Source organism: Sus scrofa, chromosome 7 (genome assembly GCF_054392235.1).
Source record: "Sus scrofa isolate SSC_HxYL_T2T_F1_AM1 chromosome 7, Sscrofa_HxYL_maternal_Yorkshire_Landrace_v2.0, whole genome shotgun sequence".
NCBI classification, from domain to species: domain Eukaryota; kingdom Metazoa; phylum Chordata; class Mammalia; order Artiodactyla; family Suidae; genus Sus; species Sus scrofa.
In genome coordinates this window covers 52,490,102-52,511,891 of record NC_139389.1, presented here as the reverse complement: position 1 = coordinate 52,511,891, position 21,790 = coordinate 52,490,102, and the positions used below count along the sequence as shown (strand labels likewise).

The following is a 21,790-nucleotide window of genomic DNA, read 5'->3' as shown; positions in this document are numbered from 1 at the left end:
TTGAGTGACTAAATTTTCTTGTGTCTGAGATTACTAAGACATTCTTTTTCCATATCCAAGAGTTCTTGATCCCTATCCAACTGTTTTTGTTTCATAGCCTTCTGTTTATTTTCCGAATGCTAGTCATATTTTCTGAGAAGCTTATTCAGTTTACGTTAATTTCTTTTTAGAATACTTTTTTACTTATGTTATCTCAGGAGTGATCTCTCATTGGGATTTTTCCATAAAATTAATTTTTCTCATGGCAGCCATATTTGGGGAAGGAGTTTCTTGGCTGTTTGGTTGTTTTCTGGTCATGCTTACTCCACCATGTTTGATTTCTCTGCACTTATTTTTTCAGGACCCCAGGATTCTTAGATGAGATTCAACTCTTACATTTCTGACTCTGTATTGTATTGCTGTCTTAAGGAAAGGTAGCCAGTCTGTTTTGAGACCCAACGTGTCATCTGATCCAGCTCTTGGTTGGTGGGTTGTCACCAACATTCCGTGACACACCCGTGATGCTGCTCATCATATAATTTACATACAGCTGAGATTCTATCCAGAGTCCAAGCTATTTCCAGCCCCCATTTGCAAACCCAGGGCTCTGTTTCCTCACAGTGGGTGGACCACTGTTAGTGCTACAGTTCATGGGAGATAAACTTAGACATGCCATGAGTCATTTCCATTAGTGGAGCCCTGCCTAGTCAAAGTGCTATTTTCTGAGTTTTCATTCCATTTCTGCTTCCTAGAGGAAGTTAATCTGCTTTTGACCATGAATAGTTCTCTTAAAATATGTACTATTAATGTTTCAACAGTGATGATGTGTGTTTTGAGTATGAGGATTCAGTGTATACTGACGTTAACATACTTGCCAGAAGACCTCCCATAAGCACTTTTAAAATATGTGTTTATTTGAACATATGGACAGTTTCATAATGAGTTACGTTTTCTACAGAACCCAAAGATCAGAAGGATTACAGAATATGTTAGGAATCAAATAAAAGCAGGATATTCACCTGAGCATGAGGCATCTAGATACAAGTATGGCAAAAACTAGAAGATAATTTTTAAGATTGGTATACAAGATGTTTTACAGTTTTAATACATTTGATCTCTGGATATAAAATTTAAAGTGTCAAAACTTACCCATTGGAATATTAATTAATCAATAGATAGAATTAATAAGCATAATCTTAGATTCTGAGACATGAGTATGTGATTGTTGAGTATATAATTCTCCAACAAAATATGTTCAGAATACTATCAATAAAGCACAATTGACTTTATCTTGTAAAATACCTATTCTATAAAATATTTTACTCTATAAAACATCTTATTCTATAAAAATACTTTAAAGTATCATAATTAATATTTGACACAAAAAGTTGAAGTTTTGAAAATCTAATATCACATTAAATTACCTTATTGCTTCAGTACAAAAATTAGCTTAAATTGGTAATATGAACATTTAAAATAAGTAGTATTAATCAAATTTCTTACTAGTTTATTCAACTTAAAACTGTAGACACCCAATGAGAAAATATACATGCTATTCATAAATAGGTAGAATAATCTTTTCATTCACTAGAAAAAAAAGCCATTTATTTTGAGTAATTGTATATTGATCTTATCAGTGCTAATAATACTCATATGGTTCAAATTTTCAATTGTGCCAAACTCTCAAAATTTTCCATGCTAGTTTTCCAATGAGAATGTGGAAATATGTATAAAAACAAATTTGAACTATTAATTTATTTAGCCAACAAGTGTTTAGCAGCATCTACTCTGTATAGAGCATAGCTAACTTTTAAATAGAACTCAAACTAAGTCACATTTTATGCTAATAACCCTCTGTTATTTTTGTACATACAGTATCATTTTCTTTGAGGAATTTTCTATCCCATAGAGCACCTGAAACTGGCATCTCAACTTTTAATATGTAGGGGGCTTTATCAATACTTATTAAATTAAATCATTAAGATTTATTCTTATATTCAAATTCAATGACATGTAAAGAGCAAAGAATTAAAGAATATTAAAAAATAATGTAATTTTCAAGCAGATGAGAAAGCCAGGAAAATGATTACTGTATAGTTGATAGATTAAAAAAATCATTTTCTGACTCATAAAGAATATAAGAAACAAATTGTTTCCAGTCTTTATAGGCCTCTGGGGAAAATCTGCCCAGCATTCAATCAATACTTCTTAGATTTTAAGTGACCGTCTTTCTGAGATATTCCATTCTGGAATATCCTGAATTCCTTTAGCTCTATCAGCCACCAAGTCCTCACTTCTTCCTTCTTTTGTCCCCTTCTATGTTCTACCCTTAGTAGCACCTTTGGAACATGTAGATAACTTAAATAGATGCACTTTGTTTTTTCATTTTTCAACACACAGCCCTGCCATCATTCCTCATGTATAAAGTCCGTCTTTTCAAGATTGACTCTGATGAACATTGTCACAGAGATTTGATCTGTCAACATTTCTCCTAGTTGCTCCCAATTTTATCCTTTCCATTGTCTATTTAAAATGAAACATTAGACTTCCCTTGGATTATAAAAATGTAGCCCACCTAATCCTCAGGGCAGAGGCTCCTTGCCTGCTCACCCGCATCTCTCACAAGCATCCTATCTTAATAAATCTATCTCTTACCTATCAAAAAAATATATATATATAAATTAAATAAAATGAAATATTCTTGGAGTTCCAATTGTGGCTCAGCGGTAACCAACCTGATTAGTCCATGAGGATGCACGTTTAATCCCTGGCCCCACTCACTGGGTTAAGGATCCAGCATTGCCATGAGCTGTGGTGTAGATTGCAGATGCGACTCGGATCCCACATTGCTTGTGGCTGTGGCGTAGGCTGGCAGTTACATTTCTGATTTGACCATAGCCTGGGAACTTCCATCTGCTGTGGGTACAGCCCTAAAAGAGACAATAAATAAATAAATAAACAAATAAATAAATAAAATTATTGTCAAGAGGGTTTGTGTTTATTTGATTTCTATGTCAATTTCTAATTTATTAACCGAAAGCGTAGCACTTTGACTTCCATCAAAATGCTGGTGTCTACACTGAAAAGTCTAATTTTTCCAAAAAAAGTCCATAAGGTAAAATCAATATTATGCACAGGAAGGATCATAAGCAGAGAAGTCCAGAACACTGGATTAGAATCACAGCTTCAGAATTTCACAGCTATGTGACCTTGGGGAAGTATTTAAACCTTTTGTCTTCCATAAAGAGAACTCACAGCAGGGTTGTTGTAAGCATTAGCTATAAAGTAGCCAGCTGAGTATCTGTCAGTAAAGACACAAAATAATAGATTTAGATCATATCATATTCATTTTATTATCACAAATATTGCTTGAACAGTGCATGCTATTTCTCTATACCTTCAATCAAATTTCAGGTACTGGGGCTCACAAGACATTTTGCAAAGCTGTTACATATGCAAGAGAGAAAAGTAGAATCTTTATATAATAGGATACTCATAAAGATAGGTACTTAACATTAAATGTAAATAATAAATCTCCATCTTACCATCTACATTCAGACATGGTGAACATATTTTTCAAGTTACCTGTAAGTTAAATAATTTTTTCTTATAGTATTCTTTTCTTTTCTTTTTTTTTTTTTTTTTTTTTTTTTTTTGTCTTTTGGGTTTTTTACGGCCGCACCCACAGCATATGGAGATTCCCAGGCTAGGGGTCTAATCAGAGCTGTAGCCGCCAGCCTACACCAGAGCCACAGCAATGCTAGATCCGAGCCACGTCTGTGACCTACACCACGGCTCACTGCAATGCCAGATACTGGGGCTCACAAGACATTTTGCAAAGTGGGTTACATTTTGTAACCCATTTTGTAACCCATTTTGTAACCCACTGAGCGAGGCCAGGGATCGAACCCACAACCTCATGGTTCCTAGTCAGATTTCCTTCTGCTGAGCCACGACAGGAACTCCAAGCATTCTTAAAAATAAATCTACATTGTCAGTTGGGACTGTCTACTTGTTAAATATAAGCTTTATAGTTTTAATCCTTTTACCTTGTTGAAAAGTAAATATAGAAGAAAGATCAAAGTAATGAATGTTTTTAAATGGAGAACTGGCTTTGTTTTGCACACACAGAAACATCGCATTTTAGGAAAGGTGTTTTGGAATCAGTTGCCCTAAAAAAAAGTAAGTTTCTTATAATCATGCCAACTAAGTCAATGAGCAGAAAATATGTAGAGACAAGTTCTAGGTTAAAGGGTCATGATAACAGCAAAATCCTCTAGGTAAAAAAAAGGACTAGGGAAAATTACAAGTTTCATATCCTTCTATCTAGAATAAGCTTCCCCTTCATCAAGTCACTTAGTCCCTCTTTGTCTATAAATCTTCTGAAGAGTCAGTTTACACATAACGCAGGAGTTAAATATAGTACAATTCTTTGGTTGTTTACCTTTAAGCTTAGATATATTCATTGGCTTAAGGAGAGTATAAAAGCTTTGGCTGCTCATGTGTTAGTGAGGAAAAGAAATTTTAGGGGCATATTCTAGCCTAACTCAAAGTTAACACGTCTTGGCTTTCATTACTCGAAGGAATGCCAAGTCTAGTCGGGAATAGGACTGCCACTGTGTCACCACCTCACATCTGCTAGATGCTGACAATAATCCCGTTTTGGAGCTAATTCCTGACAGATAGCACTCTCCCATGATTTATTTTGGACATGTTTGTAAGTATTCATCAACCGTGCCAGGAAAATGTTATTCCTATAGGAATTCCTGAATAAAAAAATAACCATTCCCTTAGTTATAGTTATTATGTATTGATAAAAAAGTAATGACACAGGAAAATCTGTGGATAAAAATGAGTCCTTAATTATTTTGATTGCATATCTGTAAAACCTTATCCATGATTTCATCATGTGCTCTTGAAATCATAAGAAAAGCAAAGCTCAGAATTACAACAGAAGAGGCAAGGGGAAACGTTCTCCTGCGTGATCGTGTGTTATGTAGAATGTTTATAATTAATACTGTAAATCAGAAATGAGTGCTTTGCTGTTTTTCACTCAGACCCTGTATTTTTTTTTTTAACGGGTTTCCTGTAGCTATTTACGAGTCATGATACACCTAAAATCTAATTCTTAAGGAGAGAAAGAGGGAGTTCCCGTCATGGTGCAGCAAAAACGAATCCAGCTAGGAACCATGAGGTTGTAGGTTCGATCCCCGACCTTGCTCAGTGGATTAAGGATACGGCGTTGCCGTGAGCTGTGGTGTAGGTTGCAGATGCGGCTCGGATCTGGCATTGCTGTGGCTGAGGTGTAGGCCTGTGGCTACAGCTTCAATTAGACCCCGAGCCTGGGAACCTCCATATGCCGTGGGTGCGGCCCTCAAAAGACAAAAAGACCAAAAAAAAAAAAAAAAAAAAAAAAAGGGAAAAAAAAAAAAAGAGAGAAAGAGAAGGAGGCAGAAATTTCCACCCTCTATTTTGGCCTGTTCAATGGTTCTGATTTCAAAACTGGGAGTATAAAATCTCATTATATTGTGTAAAAAGCCGAGTAACTTACAGTTACATGTAAACATAAAAACATCAGAATTACTTCTTTAAAAACATCTGTGACTTGAGAAACATTTAGAAAGTAAAAATTCTTACAAAAACTGAAATAGGTATATTTTGAAGTCTCAGATCTGTCACCTGAACAAGTAAGAATGATTGCAGTACCTCTTTGTAGGATTGTTGTGAGAATTAAGAGACATAGGGTAAGCTCTTAACTTATAAACACTCAATAATGAACATCTATTTTTCTTATATTGTGGAAAACCCACAGGGTGTTTGACGTCATTTAATCTTTACCCTTTTTCTAGCAGGATAAGACATAGAGGAAAAAAATCGATATTAAGACGGGGCATTTTCGGAATTCCTGCTGTGGCTCAGTAGCAAACCCAACTAGCATCCATGAGGATGCAGGTTTGAGCCCTGGCCTTGCGCAGTGGGTTAAGGATCCACTGTTGCTCTGAGCTGTGGTGTAGGTCGCAGATGCGGCTCAGATCCTGAGTTGCTGTGGCTCTGATGTAGATCGGAGGCTACTGCTCTGATTGGACCCCTAGCCGGAACCTCCATATGCTGCAGGTGGAGCCTTAAAAAAAGACAAAAAAAGACAAAGAAGAAGAAGAGGCATTTTCATATCATAGGGAACTAGGTACAACCAAGTGTGCTGACATGGCACAAAGATATAAATTTCTTACCTGGAAAGCATTCTTTCTTTGGTTCCTCTTTTTTTTTTAATGTTCATGAAACACTTTATTATACTGGTCCAAAAATCAAATATTGCAGACTTATAAATTCTTGGCCCTCCAACAAATTTTTTTAGGAAATGTTTGCTTTCTTCAACCCTTTGTTAATTTTCTTTTGTCTTTTTTTTTTTTTTTTTTTTAGGGCTAACCTGTGGCCTATGGAGGTTCCCAGGCTAGGGGTCGAATCAGAGCTACAGCCGCCGGCCTACATCACAGCCACAGCAATGCAGGATCCAAACCACATATGCAACCTACACCACAGATCATGACAACGCCGGATCCTTAACCAACTGAGTGAGGCCAGGGATCAAACCTGCAAACTCATGGTTCCTCGTCAGATTTGTTTCCACTGCTCCATGATAGGAACTCCCCCTTTGTTAATTTTCAAAGGAGCACATTTTTTGGTAGGAAGATGGAGTTGTGAGAGGAGTTCCATTGTTAAGAGTTCTCTGTTGAGATTACAGAGAATCTTACAGCTATATTCGTATCTAAGAAAACAAGGATGATCAAGCTGATCTTTCCAAAATGATTCTCTGACTAAATATTTCAATGTTTCTTTTTCCCCTCAAGAATAAGGTTCAGGATTTCTAACTGTGGGGCAGTGACTTAATGATCGGCTTGTCTCTGTGGAGGCACCAGTTCAATTCCTAGCCCAGTGCAGTGGGTGAAAGACCTGGCATTGCTGCAGATGTGGGCATAGGTTGCAGATGCATCTCAGTTTCAATTCCAGGCCCAGGAACATCCATATGCCAAGGGTGCAGCAGAAAAAAGAAAAAAAGAAGGAAAAAAAAAAAAAAGGTTCAAATTTTGTAGCACTTGAGTAGATTGATCTGCTCTCTGTTTATTTTTTTAGACTCACCCCTACCTTCTGGTTAGAATTAAACTAAGCTATTACTCGATGTCTCATGTGATTAATATTCATTTATCCCCTCTGTCATTAAACCTATGATAACATTTCCATTGTAGTCCTGGGGCTTATTGTTCTCTAGGATGGGAATAAAGCCCATTTAAGAAGGGAGTCATTTACGAGGATGGCTAAAGAAGTGATTTGAAAGGTAAACCTCCTACTCTCTAGAGAGAAGCCCTGCAGGGACGAGCAGAACTGAGAAATGGAGAAATATAAGGAGATAGAGCATTAGAGCACCTGGGTCTAGACAGACAGCAAATATATGATTTCTTTCATTTGCAGCTATACTTAGACATAGGTTTTCATTTTTATAATTTCCCCTAAATATCTTTAGGTGGGCACTCCAAACGTAGTGGGCATAAGAATCTCTGGAGAAGCTTGCGAGAGACAGTTCTGTGGCTTCACTTTTAGGACTTCTCATTTAACCATTTGGGGAAAGAACCCAGGAATATTTTTTTTCTTTTTTTCTTTTTTCTTTTTTTTTTTTAGCCAACATCCCATGTGTTTCATACATCTGGCTTCAAGGATTAAGAAAGAACCCATTTTGATAGTACTTTAAAAATATTAATAGTATTGCCTGACACAAACATTGTGTCCTTCTTATCCCTGCAAATATACATACATACAATAAATAGTATTTGCTTTACACCATCAGATAACTGAAAATAGGAAATCAATTACTGTATTCCTATAGAGGCATCCTTTTGATCAAAAGGACTGTCTTTACCTAATATTCCATATCAGGGCACGCTAACAAATAATCATTGAAATTAGTGATTTAATATTGTCCTAGGTTCAGGACAGCTGTTCCAGAATCTTCTAACGTGAACTGATGCTTCTCACTGCTGATGGAGACCGTAGCCCAGGCCATTGCACCATCTGCTCAGCTCTCAGTCACCAGCAGCTGCTGCTCTTGCTTTGGCACCATCTGCCTGGCTCTTTCTCCTTCCCATCTGTACTACTCCTTGGCACTGCTAAAATTACCACACATTTCACCCTCAACTCCAAAACAGAGGAATTCCTTAGTCATTTCTCCGTTTAGATTTAGGGAAGCACTTTGTGAAACATCGATAAGGCTTAAAAAAACAGATTTAAAAATCCCTTTCTTCTCAAATTCAAAAATTCATACTGTTGATGATTTCTCAAATTGAAAGGAAGCTCAGTCTTGGTTGCCACAGTGGAAATACAGAGTTTCACAAATGGCAATTAAAATGATACCTGGTGTTCAGATGATGTTTGTCCTTAATAATAATAATAGTAATAATAGCAATAAAATATGTTTTTAAAACTCAAAAATTGCACTACATATAAAGGAAGATAATAAACTGTTAGAGATTATTGCAAGATATATATGTGTGTGTGTGTATATAAATATAAATGTATACCACAATTAACAAACAAATATGATGAAAGTGGTATGCTAATATCAGTGAGAAATACAAAATTTTAGAAACATCAACATATAACCCAGTTTGGGAAATACAAACATATAAAAACAATGGAAATGTAAGACATAGAATTATTGATTAAAAATCTTTATTTAGAAGAGTTAATCTCTCCAACCCTCTTTTAGTGCCTTCCCTTATCTCTAAAGGTAGAAGGATGAAATGGATAGGCAATAGGATCCTGCAGTACAGCACAGGGAAATGGTGTGATTGGGTCACTTTGTTGAACAGAACTTAATGAAATATTGTAAATCAACTATACTTTAATAATAATAATAAAAATAGGAGTTCCCATCATGGCTCAATGGCTAACGAATCCAACTAGGAACCATGAGGTTGCAGGTTCAATTCCTGGCCTTCCTCAGTGGGTTAAGGATCCGGCGTTGCTGTGAGCTGTGGTGTAGGTCACAGGCACAGTTCGGATCTGGCATTGCTGTGGCTCTGGTGTAGGCCGCTGGCTGTAGCTCCAATTAGACCCCTAGCCTGGGAACCTCTGTATGCCGTGGGAGCAGTCCTAGAAAAGACAAAAAGACAAAATAATAATAATAATAATAATAATAATAGTAAAGGTAGATGACTCTTCCCCTGCAGAAAATGGAAGGCTTATTCATCGAAGAAATTAAACAAGAAGAGCTTTGGATTCAAGAATGCAAAAGGAAGCACAAGGCAAGAATGAAATATAAGAAAAAATTGAGAGAGGATATTACATGATAATCTCTACATGCTGAATCAGAATTCTAAATGCTAATCTTCCTTCCTGCTTCTAGAATTCCAGCAGCCAATTCTAAAACTATCCACACTCTTTAAATTAGAAAATTTTTTTTTTCCCCTTTGTAGAGAAGTTTCCCTCCACATTTGAATATTTGAGGTCCTGGAAAAAAAAATTTTTTTTTTTTTTGTCTTTTTACGGCCGCACCAGTGGCGGATGGAGGTTCCCAGGCTATGGATCGAATTGGAGATGTAGCTATCTGTCCCATACCACAGTCACAGCAACACAGGATCCGAGTCTCCTCTGCAACCTACACCACAACTCACAGCAATGCCATATCCTTAATCCACTGAGCAAGGCCAGGGATTGAAACTGTATCCTCATGGATGCTAGTCAGACTTGTTTCTGCTGAGCCACAGTGGGAACTCCCTTGAAATAATTTTTAAAGACAGAAAATCATGGGGTTTTTTATGCATATCATTATACAAAATTTAAAAAAATCTGGAATTGGGAAAGAGACTTTTGTTCAAAAGGATTATTATGAGGGAGGAAATGAGGCTATTGCAATGGAGGAGACCAGAACTAAGTATGAATTCACTTTTGTGAAAGCAGAGGATTGCTATGGGAAGGGTGAGCTGGAAAAGTGCTGGAGGAAACTGGGGGAAGATCAGACGTCTTCTGTGTCTGTGAATTGGTTTTATCCAAATGAAAAATAAACTCCTATCTTCAGGACAGGAGGTAGTTTTAGAGCTTAGAGCAAGGTATCCCCAAACAATCAGGCTCCCACCTCCCACAGGAACAGGGAGATGGTAGCATTATCTCCTTTGAAATAATTAAAAATAACTCTGGCAAGATTAGAAATCTTGGTCTAGGCACATTATGTAGAAGGTAAAGAATAGTCTTTCCTACTGTAGAGGAAGACATCAAACAATGAAACAAAGAAGCAAGCCCGTGAGAACTCAGCAAACTTTGTAAAAATACTTATACATAATGTCATGGCTTCTTTCCAGACTCAGCTATGATAGAAAAGTTTTGCCTTTCTCTGTATGTTCATTGCTATTTACGCTTTGCTATTCTAGGACAAATTGATACTTTAAGATCAAATTATTCTGTTTCTCCTTGGGGAAATAAATACAACATACAGACATGCATCTCTCTTGCTTGTCATATAGACTGCAATAGCAATAGTAATTATAATTTTATTCTAAATAACTTCCTTGTACAGAGAAAAATGAGAAATGGCCATCATACACAAACACTTTAAGATATTCGTTGAATAGGAGTTCTCGTTGTGGCTCAGTGGGTTAAGAAACAGACATAGTATCCATGAGGATGTGGGTTCGATCCCTAGTCTCGCCCAGTGGATTAAGAATCCGGCATTGCCACAAGCTGTGTTGTAGGTCACAGATGTGGTTTGGATCCAGTGTTGCCGTGGCTATGGCATAGGCTGGCAGCTGTAGCTCCAAGTAGACCCCTAGCCCAGGAACTTCCATATGCCACAGCCATGGCCTTAAAAAGAAAGAAAAAAAGAAGAAAAAGAAAAAAAGAAAAAAAAAAAAGGATATTAACTGAATACATGCAACTGTCTACATTGAACTATATCTGAGCTGTATGTTCCTGGAAAGTAGCAACAATCAAGAAATCCCCAAGCCTGAGTGTCCCAAGAAAGGGCTAACCACTTAAGAGATAAGACATTTTCCTCTCCTTCCTCATGACTCTTACACACTTGTGCATGATTCTCTTATTTACCTGCCTCTATAAAACCCCAGCCTCCTCCTTTTCTTTGAGATGTTCCCCATCTCTCTTTCCCCATCACGATCGACTGAATATAAGTCTCTCTTTCCTTGTCCTGTGCATTTGTATTTCACAGAGCACAACTTTTTACAGCATGACTGTTTACAGCTATCCCTTTTACAATCATTTCCCAATAATTTCTGGAGGTAAGAGACCACTCATTTCATACTCACACAGTGAAGGTCAAGACTTTTCTTAATTATAGACACACCAACTCCCAGAAACACAAACACGTGAGACCTTATAGTGTCAGGTCTACAACGTCAGACACCAGTCACAGATATACAAACACAAAAAACTCGCACATTTGTTCCCTGCAGGTGTGAACTTATTTATTTCTTTGAGCTTGCAAACAGACATCAATGAAAATGGCTAACAAACTGGATCCTCTATCATCTCTTACCACATGGAGAACAATTTTCTACTATCCATCAACCAACCAGTTAGAGTTCTGAATGGTCAGAGGATAAAACCAAACAATCAGTCATTGCTGCCACCCATCAGTGGGGATTGAGTTCATAGTTGTGTGTGAACCAGAAACAAAAAACACAGAATCAGAACAGAGGGGGGAGATGAGTTCCCTGGTGGCTCAGTGGGTTAAGGATCTAGCACTGTCACTGCTATGGCTCTGTCACTGCTGTGTCATATGTTTGATCTCTGACCTGGGAACTTCCATGGGCCTCAGACATGGCCAAAAAATTAAAATAAATAAATAAATAAGAAAGGGGGGAGACAAGAGGAAAAGAGGGTTAAAATAAATAAATAAAAATAAATACATAAATACATAAATAAAATAAGAACACGGGGAAAGGCAAGAGAAGAAGAGGGTGAGAAAGAAAGAAAGAAGGAAGGAAAGAAAGAAAGAAAGAGAGAGAGAGAGAGAGAGAGGGACGGAGGGAGGGAGGAAGGAAAGAAGGAAGGAAGGAAGAAAGGGAAAGAAAGAAAGAAAAGAAAGTGTTAAAATTTCATTGTTGCTTGGAATTCACTTTAGGGAGCCAAGAAAAGCCATGCCTGGGGTTAAGCTTCCCAGTAAGCACTCTTCTCCATTAGTGTAACTTACCGAACTCTGACAGGTGAATCCATGAGTATTCTGAGGCCATCTCTAAAATAAAAGCCACGTGGATGTTTGATTACTCCGTGGTCAGGTTTACCAGTTGCTACGTCTGCCCTCACATATTGAGCTTCCTAGTCAGCGTCTGTAGTGCTTCCCTCTTAAATATAAGCTGACAGCCATAGATCAGCAAATATTTTGAGCATAAGAATAAAAGATATCCAAGTCAACAAACAAGGAAAGTCATTATAAAGTAAAAAGAGCCAGTTTACAGGTTTTTTAAAAAGGGAGAAAAGTGATTTTGCATGTGCAAATATGCTCGTTGCATTATCTTATCCACCTCTACCAGAAGGAGCTAGTAAATGCTTTACTTAACAAACACAAATACAGAGATTTCCAAAGAACATTTAAGAGGTTAAACTGGCAAGTGGGGACAAAGAGGTAGGCAATATCACTTTTTGAGAGAAGTGATTTGTTAGCTGATATGAAATACATTAGAAAAGCTATAAAGAACCATTGGGGGATTCTGTGTAGGATAAGATGGCATATACAGTGCGTTCACTAAAACTGCCTTTATTGAACCATGCATGGCACAATATAGATTTACTACAGGATTTTCTAATGGTCTTCGAACATAGGCACCGAATGCTTAAAATAAGTCACAAGCAATCTGCTCCTAGGTCACTCTTTTCTAGAAAGGAAAGCCCATATTTTCACTCATATTCTTAATTTAAGATCTAGAAGTGTGGACACTGGGAAGGGGAAGGAGTGGGATGGGCTGGGAGCTCGGGGTTAGTAGATGCAAGCTATTTCATTTAGAATGGATAAGCAATGAGGTCCTGCTGGGAACTGCACAGGAAACTCTATCCAGTCACTTGTGATAGAATATGACAGAAGATAATATGAGAAAAAAGAATGCATGTGTGTCTGTGTGTGTATATATGTGTATATATATATATATATATATATATATATATATATATATATATATATATATATGACTGGGTCACTTTGATGTGCAGCAGAAATTGACAAAACATTGTAAATCAACTATAATAAAAAAATTAGGAGTTCTCATCCTGGGTCAGTGGAAATGAAACTGACTAGTATCCATGAGGACACAAGTTCGATCCCTGGCCTCGCTCAGTGGGTTAAGGATGCAGCATTGCCTTGAGCTGTGGTGTAGATCACAATCTCGGCTTGGATCTCACGTTACTGTGGCTGTGGTATAGGCTGGCAGCTACAGCTCTGATTTGACATCTAGCCTGGGAAGCTCCATATGCCATGGGTGCAGCCCTTAAAAGATAAAAATAAAAAATATATAAAGTACTGACACTATCTATATAGGATAGTCTGTCTATTTCCCAGGGTTGGTGGAGGCTGATGGAGGAGAGGCAATTTGGAAGGGTGCAGGGGAGTATGCCTCATGGCAGCTCGAGTCCGGTGCATTATCTTCTCTGACTCTACATCCAGAGAGAAAATTTCCTCTTCCCACTAACAATTTAGTAGCTGGGGAGCCCACTTTTGCCTTCGAACATGTTGTACACCAATCACGTACAAGGCTCATGGGTTACTTAGTGGAAGCTTAAGGAATTTTGTTTCTTTTTTGCATTTTTGAATTAACATTGTCTAATTTCTCTTTTTCTCCCTAGTTCTCTAAGTATCTTTCTTCTGCTGACTTGTCTTTAAGTATTTCTGTCCACTATTCCTCGAAAATACTTATAACTCTGTCCTTCTCTTTATTTCTTACTCTGCCCATTCAACCCTCCCCTGAATGCTGAATATACAGGATATCTTCCTCTATCCAGATTGCTATGGGGATCTGAAGTTGGGAGAGGTTAACTCTGCTCCCAAAGGAAGATGACATTTTCAGTTTTGGTGTAGCCCCATGCTAGATGTGGAGAGGTGCCGTGTGTGTGTGTTTGTGTGTGTGTGTGTGTGAGTGTGTGTGTGTGAGCGCCTTTTTAGGGCCACACCTGCAGCATATAGAAGTTCCCAGGCTAGGGATCCAACTGGAGCTGCAGCTGTCGGCCTGTGTCACAGCCATAGCAATGAGGGAACTGAGCTGTATCTGGGACCTACACCACAGCTCATGGCAACTCTGGATCCTTAACCCACTGAGCGAGACTAGGGATCAAATCCACATCCTCATGGACATGAATCAGGTTCGTTACCACTGAGCCACACCGGGAACTCCCAAAAAGTGCCTTCTTCAGTTCACCTTAATTCATTATCCTGATGTCTCCCCAAAATGAATGCTTCACAACATCTGACCTAGAGTATAAAAGATGAAGAACCCATGAAATAAAGGAACAATAAGAGAGATGGTGGAAAAGAAAAACTTCACTTAACACTTACTATAAATATAGGAAGGAAAACTTGATTCAAGACTACTGCAATAGGGTAAAAATTATATTGCAAGAAGGAAGTGATTGAACTCAACTCTGTTGAACCAAAAGACAGAGGATTTAAATTTAAACCCTAGGGTGAACTAATAGAAAAGTGCTGGAGGATGTTAGTGGGGAGGACGGTCGTTGTAATTAGTCCATCTCTGGTCACTAATTGTTGCTTATTGAAATTAGGCTCCTGCCCTCCCCTGGAGACAGGGAGGCAGTGGCTCTATTTTTCTTGATGGTCTTACCAAACAATAAAAACAAGCAAACAAACAATTGCACTAGACAGACTGGAAGAGGATCACAAAAGAATGAAAGATCTCTGTTTACAGATTCAAGTCTAGACCTTAGGGGGTTGGAGATGAAAGTGAGCCAGGAGGCCAATGTTGAAAATTTCCTCTCTCAACAGGTTAAGCAGTGGGTACTGTAAACATTTATTTCTCTATAGTATGATTTGGGCAGTTGTAAAAAATAGATAGTTCCTCTTCAGAACAAAGGAGAACCCCTTCCTGTAATGATCTGAGGCTGACACTTCCTCCCTTTGGCCCAAATGTGTTGTCTGATGGTGGCTTACAACAGTAGAAAAGTTTCCTCCAAAGTTCTAGTGGTCAGGGGTTCCTGTTGTGGCTCAGTGGTACTGAATCCAACTAGTACCCATGAGGACACGGGTTTGATCCCTGGCCTGGCACAGCGGGTTAAGGATCCTGCATTTCCGTGAGCTTTGTCGTAGGCTGCAGATGTGACTGGGATCCGGCATTGCTGTGGCTGTGGCTTAGGCCAGCCACTGTAGCTCCAATTCAACCCCTAGCCTGAGAACTTCCATATGCCTCGAAGGCTTTAAAAAAAAAAAAAAAAAAAAAAAAAAGTCTATTGCCCAGAGTCTGAAATCGAGATGTCATATGGTCCAGGTTCCTTCCGAAGACTCTAGGGAGAATTTGCCCTTCCTTCTCCCACTGCTTCGGGTAATTCTGAAGCTGTGGCTGCATAGCTCCAATGTCTGCCTCTGTCTCTGCGGTCTGTGTCTTTCTCTCCTTTCTGTCTCTTAAGGAACTGTCATCAATTTAAGGCCCACCTGGATGATTCAGGAAGAGAATATCTTGCATCCTTAATCACACTTGCAAAGACCATTTTTTCCCAAATAAGATCACATTGATGGTTTCCAGGGATCAGGATGTGGACATCTCCTTTTGAAGCCATCCTTCCTCCCATTGCATGCAGGCATATTCACTTTGTAAACAGCCATTGAACTCTTTATGTAGTGGTTGGTCTTCTTTCCTTTTTATGCATTCCACTCCATTAACAATTTTTTGGCAGCCCCTGAGACATGTGGAAGTTCCAGGGCCTGGGATCCAACCCATGCCACAGCAATGAACAGAGCCATAGCAGTGACAATGCCAGATTCTAAACCCACTTTGCTACCAGGGGACTCCAAAAAATTTCTAAATAAGTTAATAACTCTGCTCATTATAAGCTTTCTGATTATGAAACTCTTGTTTGCTTTTGCACATATTGGATATTGTAATGGGGAAAAAATATTGTTTTCCTTATGAGTCTTAATTTTTCAGTTCCAGACTACATTGAAAAATCGAAAGTAGATAAGATACAACGTACACAGATGTTGTGTTTTTAAAGAAATATTTTAAATAAAGCAGTCTCACAAAAATTAACACTGAAGAAGTCAACAACACAAATAAGTAGTCCCATGCCATGATAAGAGTTATGGCCAGAATAATGATACCACTAGATAATATTTTTAACTTTTTTTTTTTTGGTATGTTGACAGTTATTTTCATGTACTTAATTCAAAATAGATGCATCAGGAGTTTCTGTTGTGGCTCAGTGGGTTAAGAACCTGACTAGTATTCATGAGGATTCGGGTTCGATCCCTGGACTCTTCAAGGAGTTAAGGACCCAGCATTGCTGCAAACTGCAGCATAAATGGCAGATGAGACTCAATTTTGTGTTGGTGTAGTTGTGGTGTAGGCTTGCAGCTGCAGCTCTGATGTGACCCCAGCCCAGGAACTTACATATGCTGTGGGTGCAGCTGTAAAAAGAAAAAGAAAATAGTGCATCAACCTTCCTCCCCAAACATATAAATTCAAAACACCTGCACTGAAAAGCCTGCTGTGATGTCTGGCTTTACGAGAGAGCAGATAAGCACAATTTTGAGAATATAAATAGGGACAATAATCAGCCAAGAACCAGAACAGACAAAGAGGCTTCCTGAGCAGAGAACCTTAATCATTAACCCAATTCAAATATGTGACACCAGGTCTAAGTTTTTTGTTATGTTTTTCTGATCAGGAAATATACACTTCCGGAGTCCTCATCATGGCTCAGCAGAAACGAATCTGACTGGCATCCATGAGCACGCATGTTTGATCCCTGGCCTCGCTCAGTGAGTTAAGGATCCAATGTTGCCATGAGCTGTGGTGTAGGTCACAGATGCATCTCGGATCATGCATTGCCGTGGCTGTGGTGTAGGCCAGCAGCTGTAGCTCCGATTCAACCCCTAGCCTGGGAACCTCCATATGCTGTGGGTGCAGCCCTAAAAATGCAGAAAGACAGACAGACAGACAGACAGAAAGAAAGAAAGAAAGAAAGAAAGAAAGAAAGAAAGAAAGAAAGAAAGAAAGAAAGAAAGAAGGAATACACACTTTTATAGCTTGTTTACTATATATTTCATTAACATAGACATATCTAACACACTGAGCAGTAATGAGTTGTTATGAATACTCCAGATATTTGACCCAGTTTTGCACCACAGATTGATTCCTTTGTGTAAAAGGGCTTCCTCATCTGCTCAACTTATTATTAAGTCCATTGTATGTTCTTGGTGGCCAGCTTATGAATTTTGAAACATCACTCTCACTAAAAATATGTAAAGAAAAATGGCATTTTTATTTGTTTCTTTTTACATATCTGATATGTATATACCAGCATGAAAACCTCACAGAAGATGTTACTAGGTTGACACACTCATGATATCAGAGCCATAACATGTAACCATTCTTGAACAAGTACCAATTAAACATTGTGTTTAACACGTGGATGCGGGTTTCTTTCTTCTCATAGTGATATTTGTGTTTTCTAAAACTGGGGGTAGCCAACCTTGAAGTAAATGATTGATTTTTTAAAGTTTTCTTAATGCATATATTTTCACAAACATGATATGCTTAACAACATATTTGTCTTCTTCTATGTCCCAAGGATTTTCTGGGACAATTCCAATTCTATTTTTTTTTCTATCATGTTGTTATATCCTGTGTTAGATCAATGCGTCTTGATTTTTTTCGTTGTAGGAAAAATATTCATTGTAGATCCTTCCTCTATGCTGAGACTCGTAAACAGAAAAAGAACGATGTATGAACATAGGAGAAATTGGGTTGTGGTGATGGTTGTACCACTATAAATATGATAAAATTCAACTTAAAAAAATAGGAGAGACATGAACAAAGCAGCCAACTGGCATCCATGCTGGGGACTCATATGCAAATCAAGCTACTCTGTGCTTTCCAACACTTCGCAAAATCTTTTAAAACCATATTTGAAGCTGGATAGCAACTCTCTATGAAGACATCAGTGGTATAAATACGGACAGCATTGTGTTGGGTAGAGGAATACCAGGAGTTGACAGGACCAACAGATAAAACCAAAGCAATTAAGTTTCCATCAACACTTAACTTGATGTTGAACCAACACTCTTCTTTCTAGACAGCAGTGGAGCAAGACATAAATGACAAATCGTACATTTCCAGTCTATAAACCATGCTGGTTGGATGAAGAAACAGAATTCTTTTCCAGCTTTTCTTTTTACCATGCCGGAGGGGGAAAAAAAAGTTGCTCAGTGATTTGTGAGTGTTACCTCAGAGATGTGAATTTCTCTGTCTGAAGAATATTAGAAGATTTATAGATGAGCTTTGGCATGCTTCCAGTTGACTACCATTCCCCTCCAATGACAACAACAAATTCTTATGGGTAGAGGTGAGCAATTTTTGAATGACATTTAGTCATTGTTTCTCGCAGACGGTTTCCAGGCATTCATTATCAGCTCTTGGGCAAAGCCAGAAAAATGCTGTCTCAAGAGCATTGGATTTTTCTGTTATGTGAAAATTGCATATCCTCCATCTCAACACATAACACAAAATAACTCATGATTACACACGCTTTATTTTATTCCCTGGGAGAAAGTCAATTGATGGTTCTCAAGAAATATCTGAGGAAAACATTTTTATTAAATAATTCTATCTTCTTTCAAGGAACAAAGGCATAACTAATCCACAATGGAAAAGAAAAAGATGATATCAGAACCCCTGTAGAGACTTCAATATAAATGGCCATGCACTCATGCAAACAAGCATTTCCTAAATTTTCAGAAAAATAATTCAAAACCATCTGATTATACCTGGTTTCAGAGTGATTTTCTACACTCACACATGATTTCTGTCTGTGCAGCAATGTCCTTTGCTTTAAAATATTCATCTATCTTCATCTAGTGCAAATAGCATCTGGATTTAAAATTTAGTATTTTAGTCTTTAATATAACGTGATTTAGCATTTCCAGACTTTTCAGGGCAGTTAATTCTTCCACATCACTTTCGGAAATTTTTTTTTTTTTTTTTACTTTTTAGGGCCACACCCACAACATATGAAGGTCCCCAGGCTAGGGGTTTAATCAGAGCTACAGCTGCCAGCCTATATCACAGCCAGATCCAAGCTGTGACCTACATCACAGCTCATGGCAACGCTGTACCCTTAACCCACTGAGTGAGGCCAGGGATCGAACCCAAGTCCACATGGATACTAGTCGGGTTTGTTAACTGCTGAGCCACAATGGGAGCTCCCAGTATCACACTGTTCATTCTGGTTGAAAAAACTGAAACAGTTTATTATTAATTTTGACTGGAATTCATGTTTAAAGTTTATGTAATAAACTTGTGTTTTGGACTTAATTTGTCTGCTTGTTTTCTTTTAAAATCCCTTTTTTTTTTTTGCTTTTTTTTTAGGACCACACTTGCAGCACATGGAGGTTCCCAGGCTAGGGGTCTAACCAGAGCTACAGCTGCTGGCCTACACCACAGCCACTGCAACACAAAATCCGAGGTGCGTCTGTGACCTACACCAGAGCTTAGGGTAACGCCGGATCCTTAACCCACTGAGCAAGGCCAGGGATCGAACCTACCTCCTCGTGGATCCTAGTGGGGTTCGTTAACCACTGAGTCATGATGGGAACTCCTGGAAATTTTTTTTATTAAAATGCTTTCATTAGCAATCAGTTTTCCTGTTGAACATGAAGTTCCTTAGAAAAATGAACTATTTATCCTTTCATTCCCAGAATCTCAAAATGTCTGGCATTTTATAGTGCAGTTGCCATAAAAGCATTGTATGTACTATCATGCTGGGTGCTAGATTGCAAAATTCATGCAGTTGTGCAGTTTACATGTTTGATTATTCCATGTACCTTTAGCAGCTAGAAGAGGGATTGGTTCATATTAATACTTCAATACGTATTTATTGAATGCCTGTATGCATTCATGCGATAAAACCAACAAGTTACTTTTCTTTGCTGGGCCATAGGATCACTTTTGCTTTCAGTGATTTTGCTCTTTGATCATGACTCCACTGAATCATGCAGCTAATCTTTGCAGCTCATTCCAAATGTGGACATTTAAGACTGGTGAGTTTCATAGATGACGTTGTCTGGATTATAAACTAGAAACACATCCACAGGCATGACTTGTAGTCTTCACAGGCTCTAGATTTGTTCTGATGATTATGTGTTCATGCCCCTTGTCTGCTATAAATTCCTGAATCTCTTGTAAGCATTTTCCTTTAGCTGACTTCCTCATAGAGCATATCTTCCCGTGCGGTGTTGTTTAAAGGCAAGAGCGCACTATACAGCCAAATATCTCATTCTCATCAGAGCGCTGAATTTTACACACTGTGTGAATCGGGGTAAGTTATATATACCTTTAAGTGTCAGTTTAGTTATCTGAAAAGTGAGATTAATGACAAACGACTATTTAACAGCGTTCTCTTAATGTTAAATAAGAGGAAATGTGCAGCCTTATCTTAACACCCTCTATTGTAATTATAATGCAAAAGTTAATGTTGGTTTCCACGACTTTAGGAAAGGGATTAATAAATATACTACACAAATATATTATTTATTCGTATCATTCTCATGAACATCCTGCAGCAGGGCTAGAAAGAAACTATTTTCATGCAGAGCCAATTACCATGTGGTTATATAGATCATAAACTGCCAAAGCAGGCAACTTTTATTTCACAAACTGTATGACCCTGCTTCTAAAGCAATCAGCCAGTCATACAGAAACAGACAATGGCCCTCTGTCTCTTTTATAACTGAAGGCAGGCAAGTTTCAAATTTTACCCTGGAAGTTAGCAGCCATTTCATGGATTGTCATAAACCAGCTAAGTGTTTATATGATTCTGTTTACCTAATCCATTTTATCATATTTGTCCATTTATCTACACAGGTGCCACTAGTATTTTTTTAATTACCACGGCATCATAGTAGGTCTTGATATCCGATAGTATAAATCCTTCAGCTTTGTTCGACTTCAATATTTCATCAATGTTGAATCAAGCTTTAGAAGAAAACAACTCTGTGAGTCATGACTTAAGATAGACACACACATACAAGCAGTAACAATAAAGAGAGAAGGATACACAGGACGTATTTGAATAAAGAACTTTTATCACAAAAGGCACAATTAAGGGAGTTCCCATCATGGCTCAGTGGTTAACGAATCTGTCTAGGAACCATAAGGTTGCAGGTTCGATCCCTGACCTCGCTCAGTGGGTTAAGGATCTGGTGTTGTGGTGAGCTGTGGTGTAGGCTGCAGACATGGCTCGGATCCCGAGTTGCTGTGGCTCTGGTGTAGGCCGCTGGCTACAGCTCCGATTGGACCCCTAGCCTGGGAACCTCCATATGCCTCGGGAGCGGCCCTAGAAATGGCAAAAAAAAAGACAAAAAAAAAAAAAAAAGGCACAATTAAGGGAATTCAGAAAATAAGACACAGACTAAAAGGAATGATTTGCAATACATATATTTGGACAAATACTTTATATCAAGAACATATAGAGAATTCCTACAAACCAATGAGAAAGAGGCAGTCAACCTAATTAAAAGAGCGGCAAAAAATTTGACGGAGACTTCACAAAAGATGGCATAGAGTGGCTGATAAACATATAAAAATATGCTCAGCCT

At 38.2% G+C, this 21,790-nt stretch overlaps 1 protein-coding gene across 3 annotated transcripts in view; it reads left to right on the top strand.

Annotated features, from left to right (window-relative positions):
- The first annotated feature begins 20,164 nt into the window (after positions 1 to 20,164).
- CRISP1 (cysteine rich secretory protein 1) overlaps positions 20,165 to 21,790 on the top strand; it is a 28,394-nt gene continuing 26,768 nt past the window's right edge. The window contains exon 1 of one of the 3 annotated variants that reach the window (XM_021098287.2): positions 20,165 to 20,233. In XM_021098287.2, coding sequence (XP_020953946.2) covers positions 20,170 to 20,233 — 64 coding nt within the window. In that variant the 5' untranslated portion in view covers positions 20,165 to 20,169. 3 annotated transcript variants of the gene reach the window in all.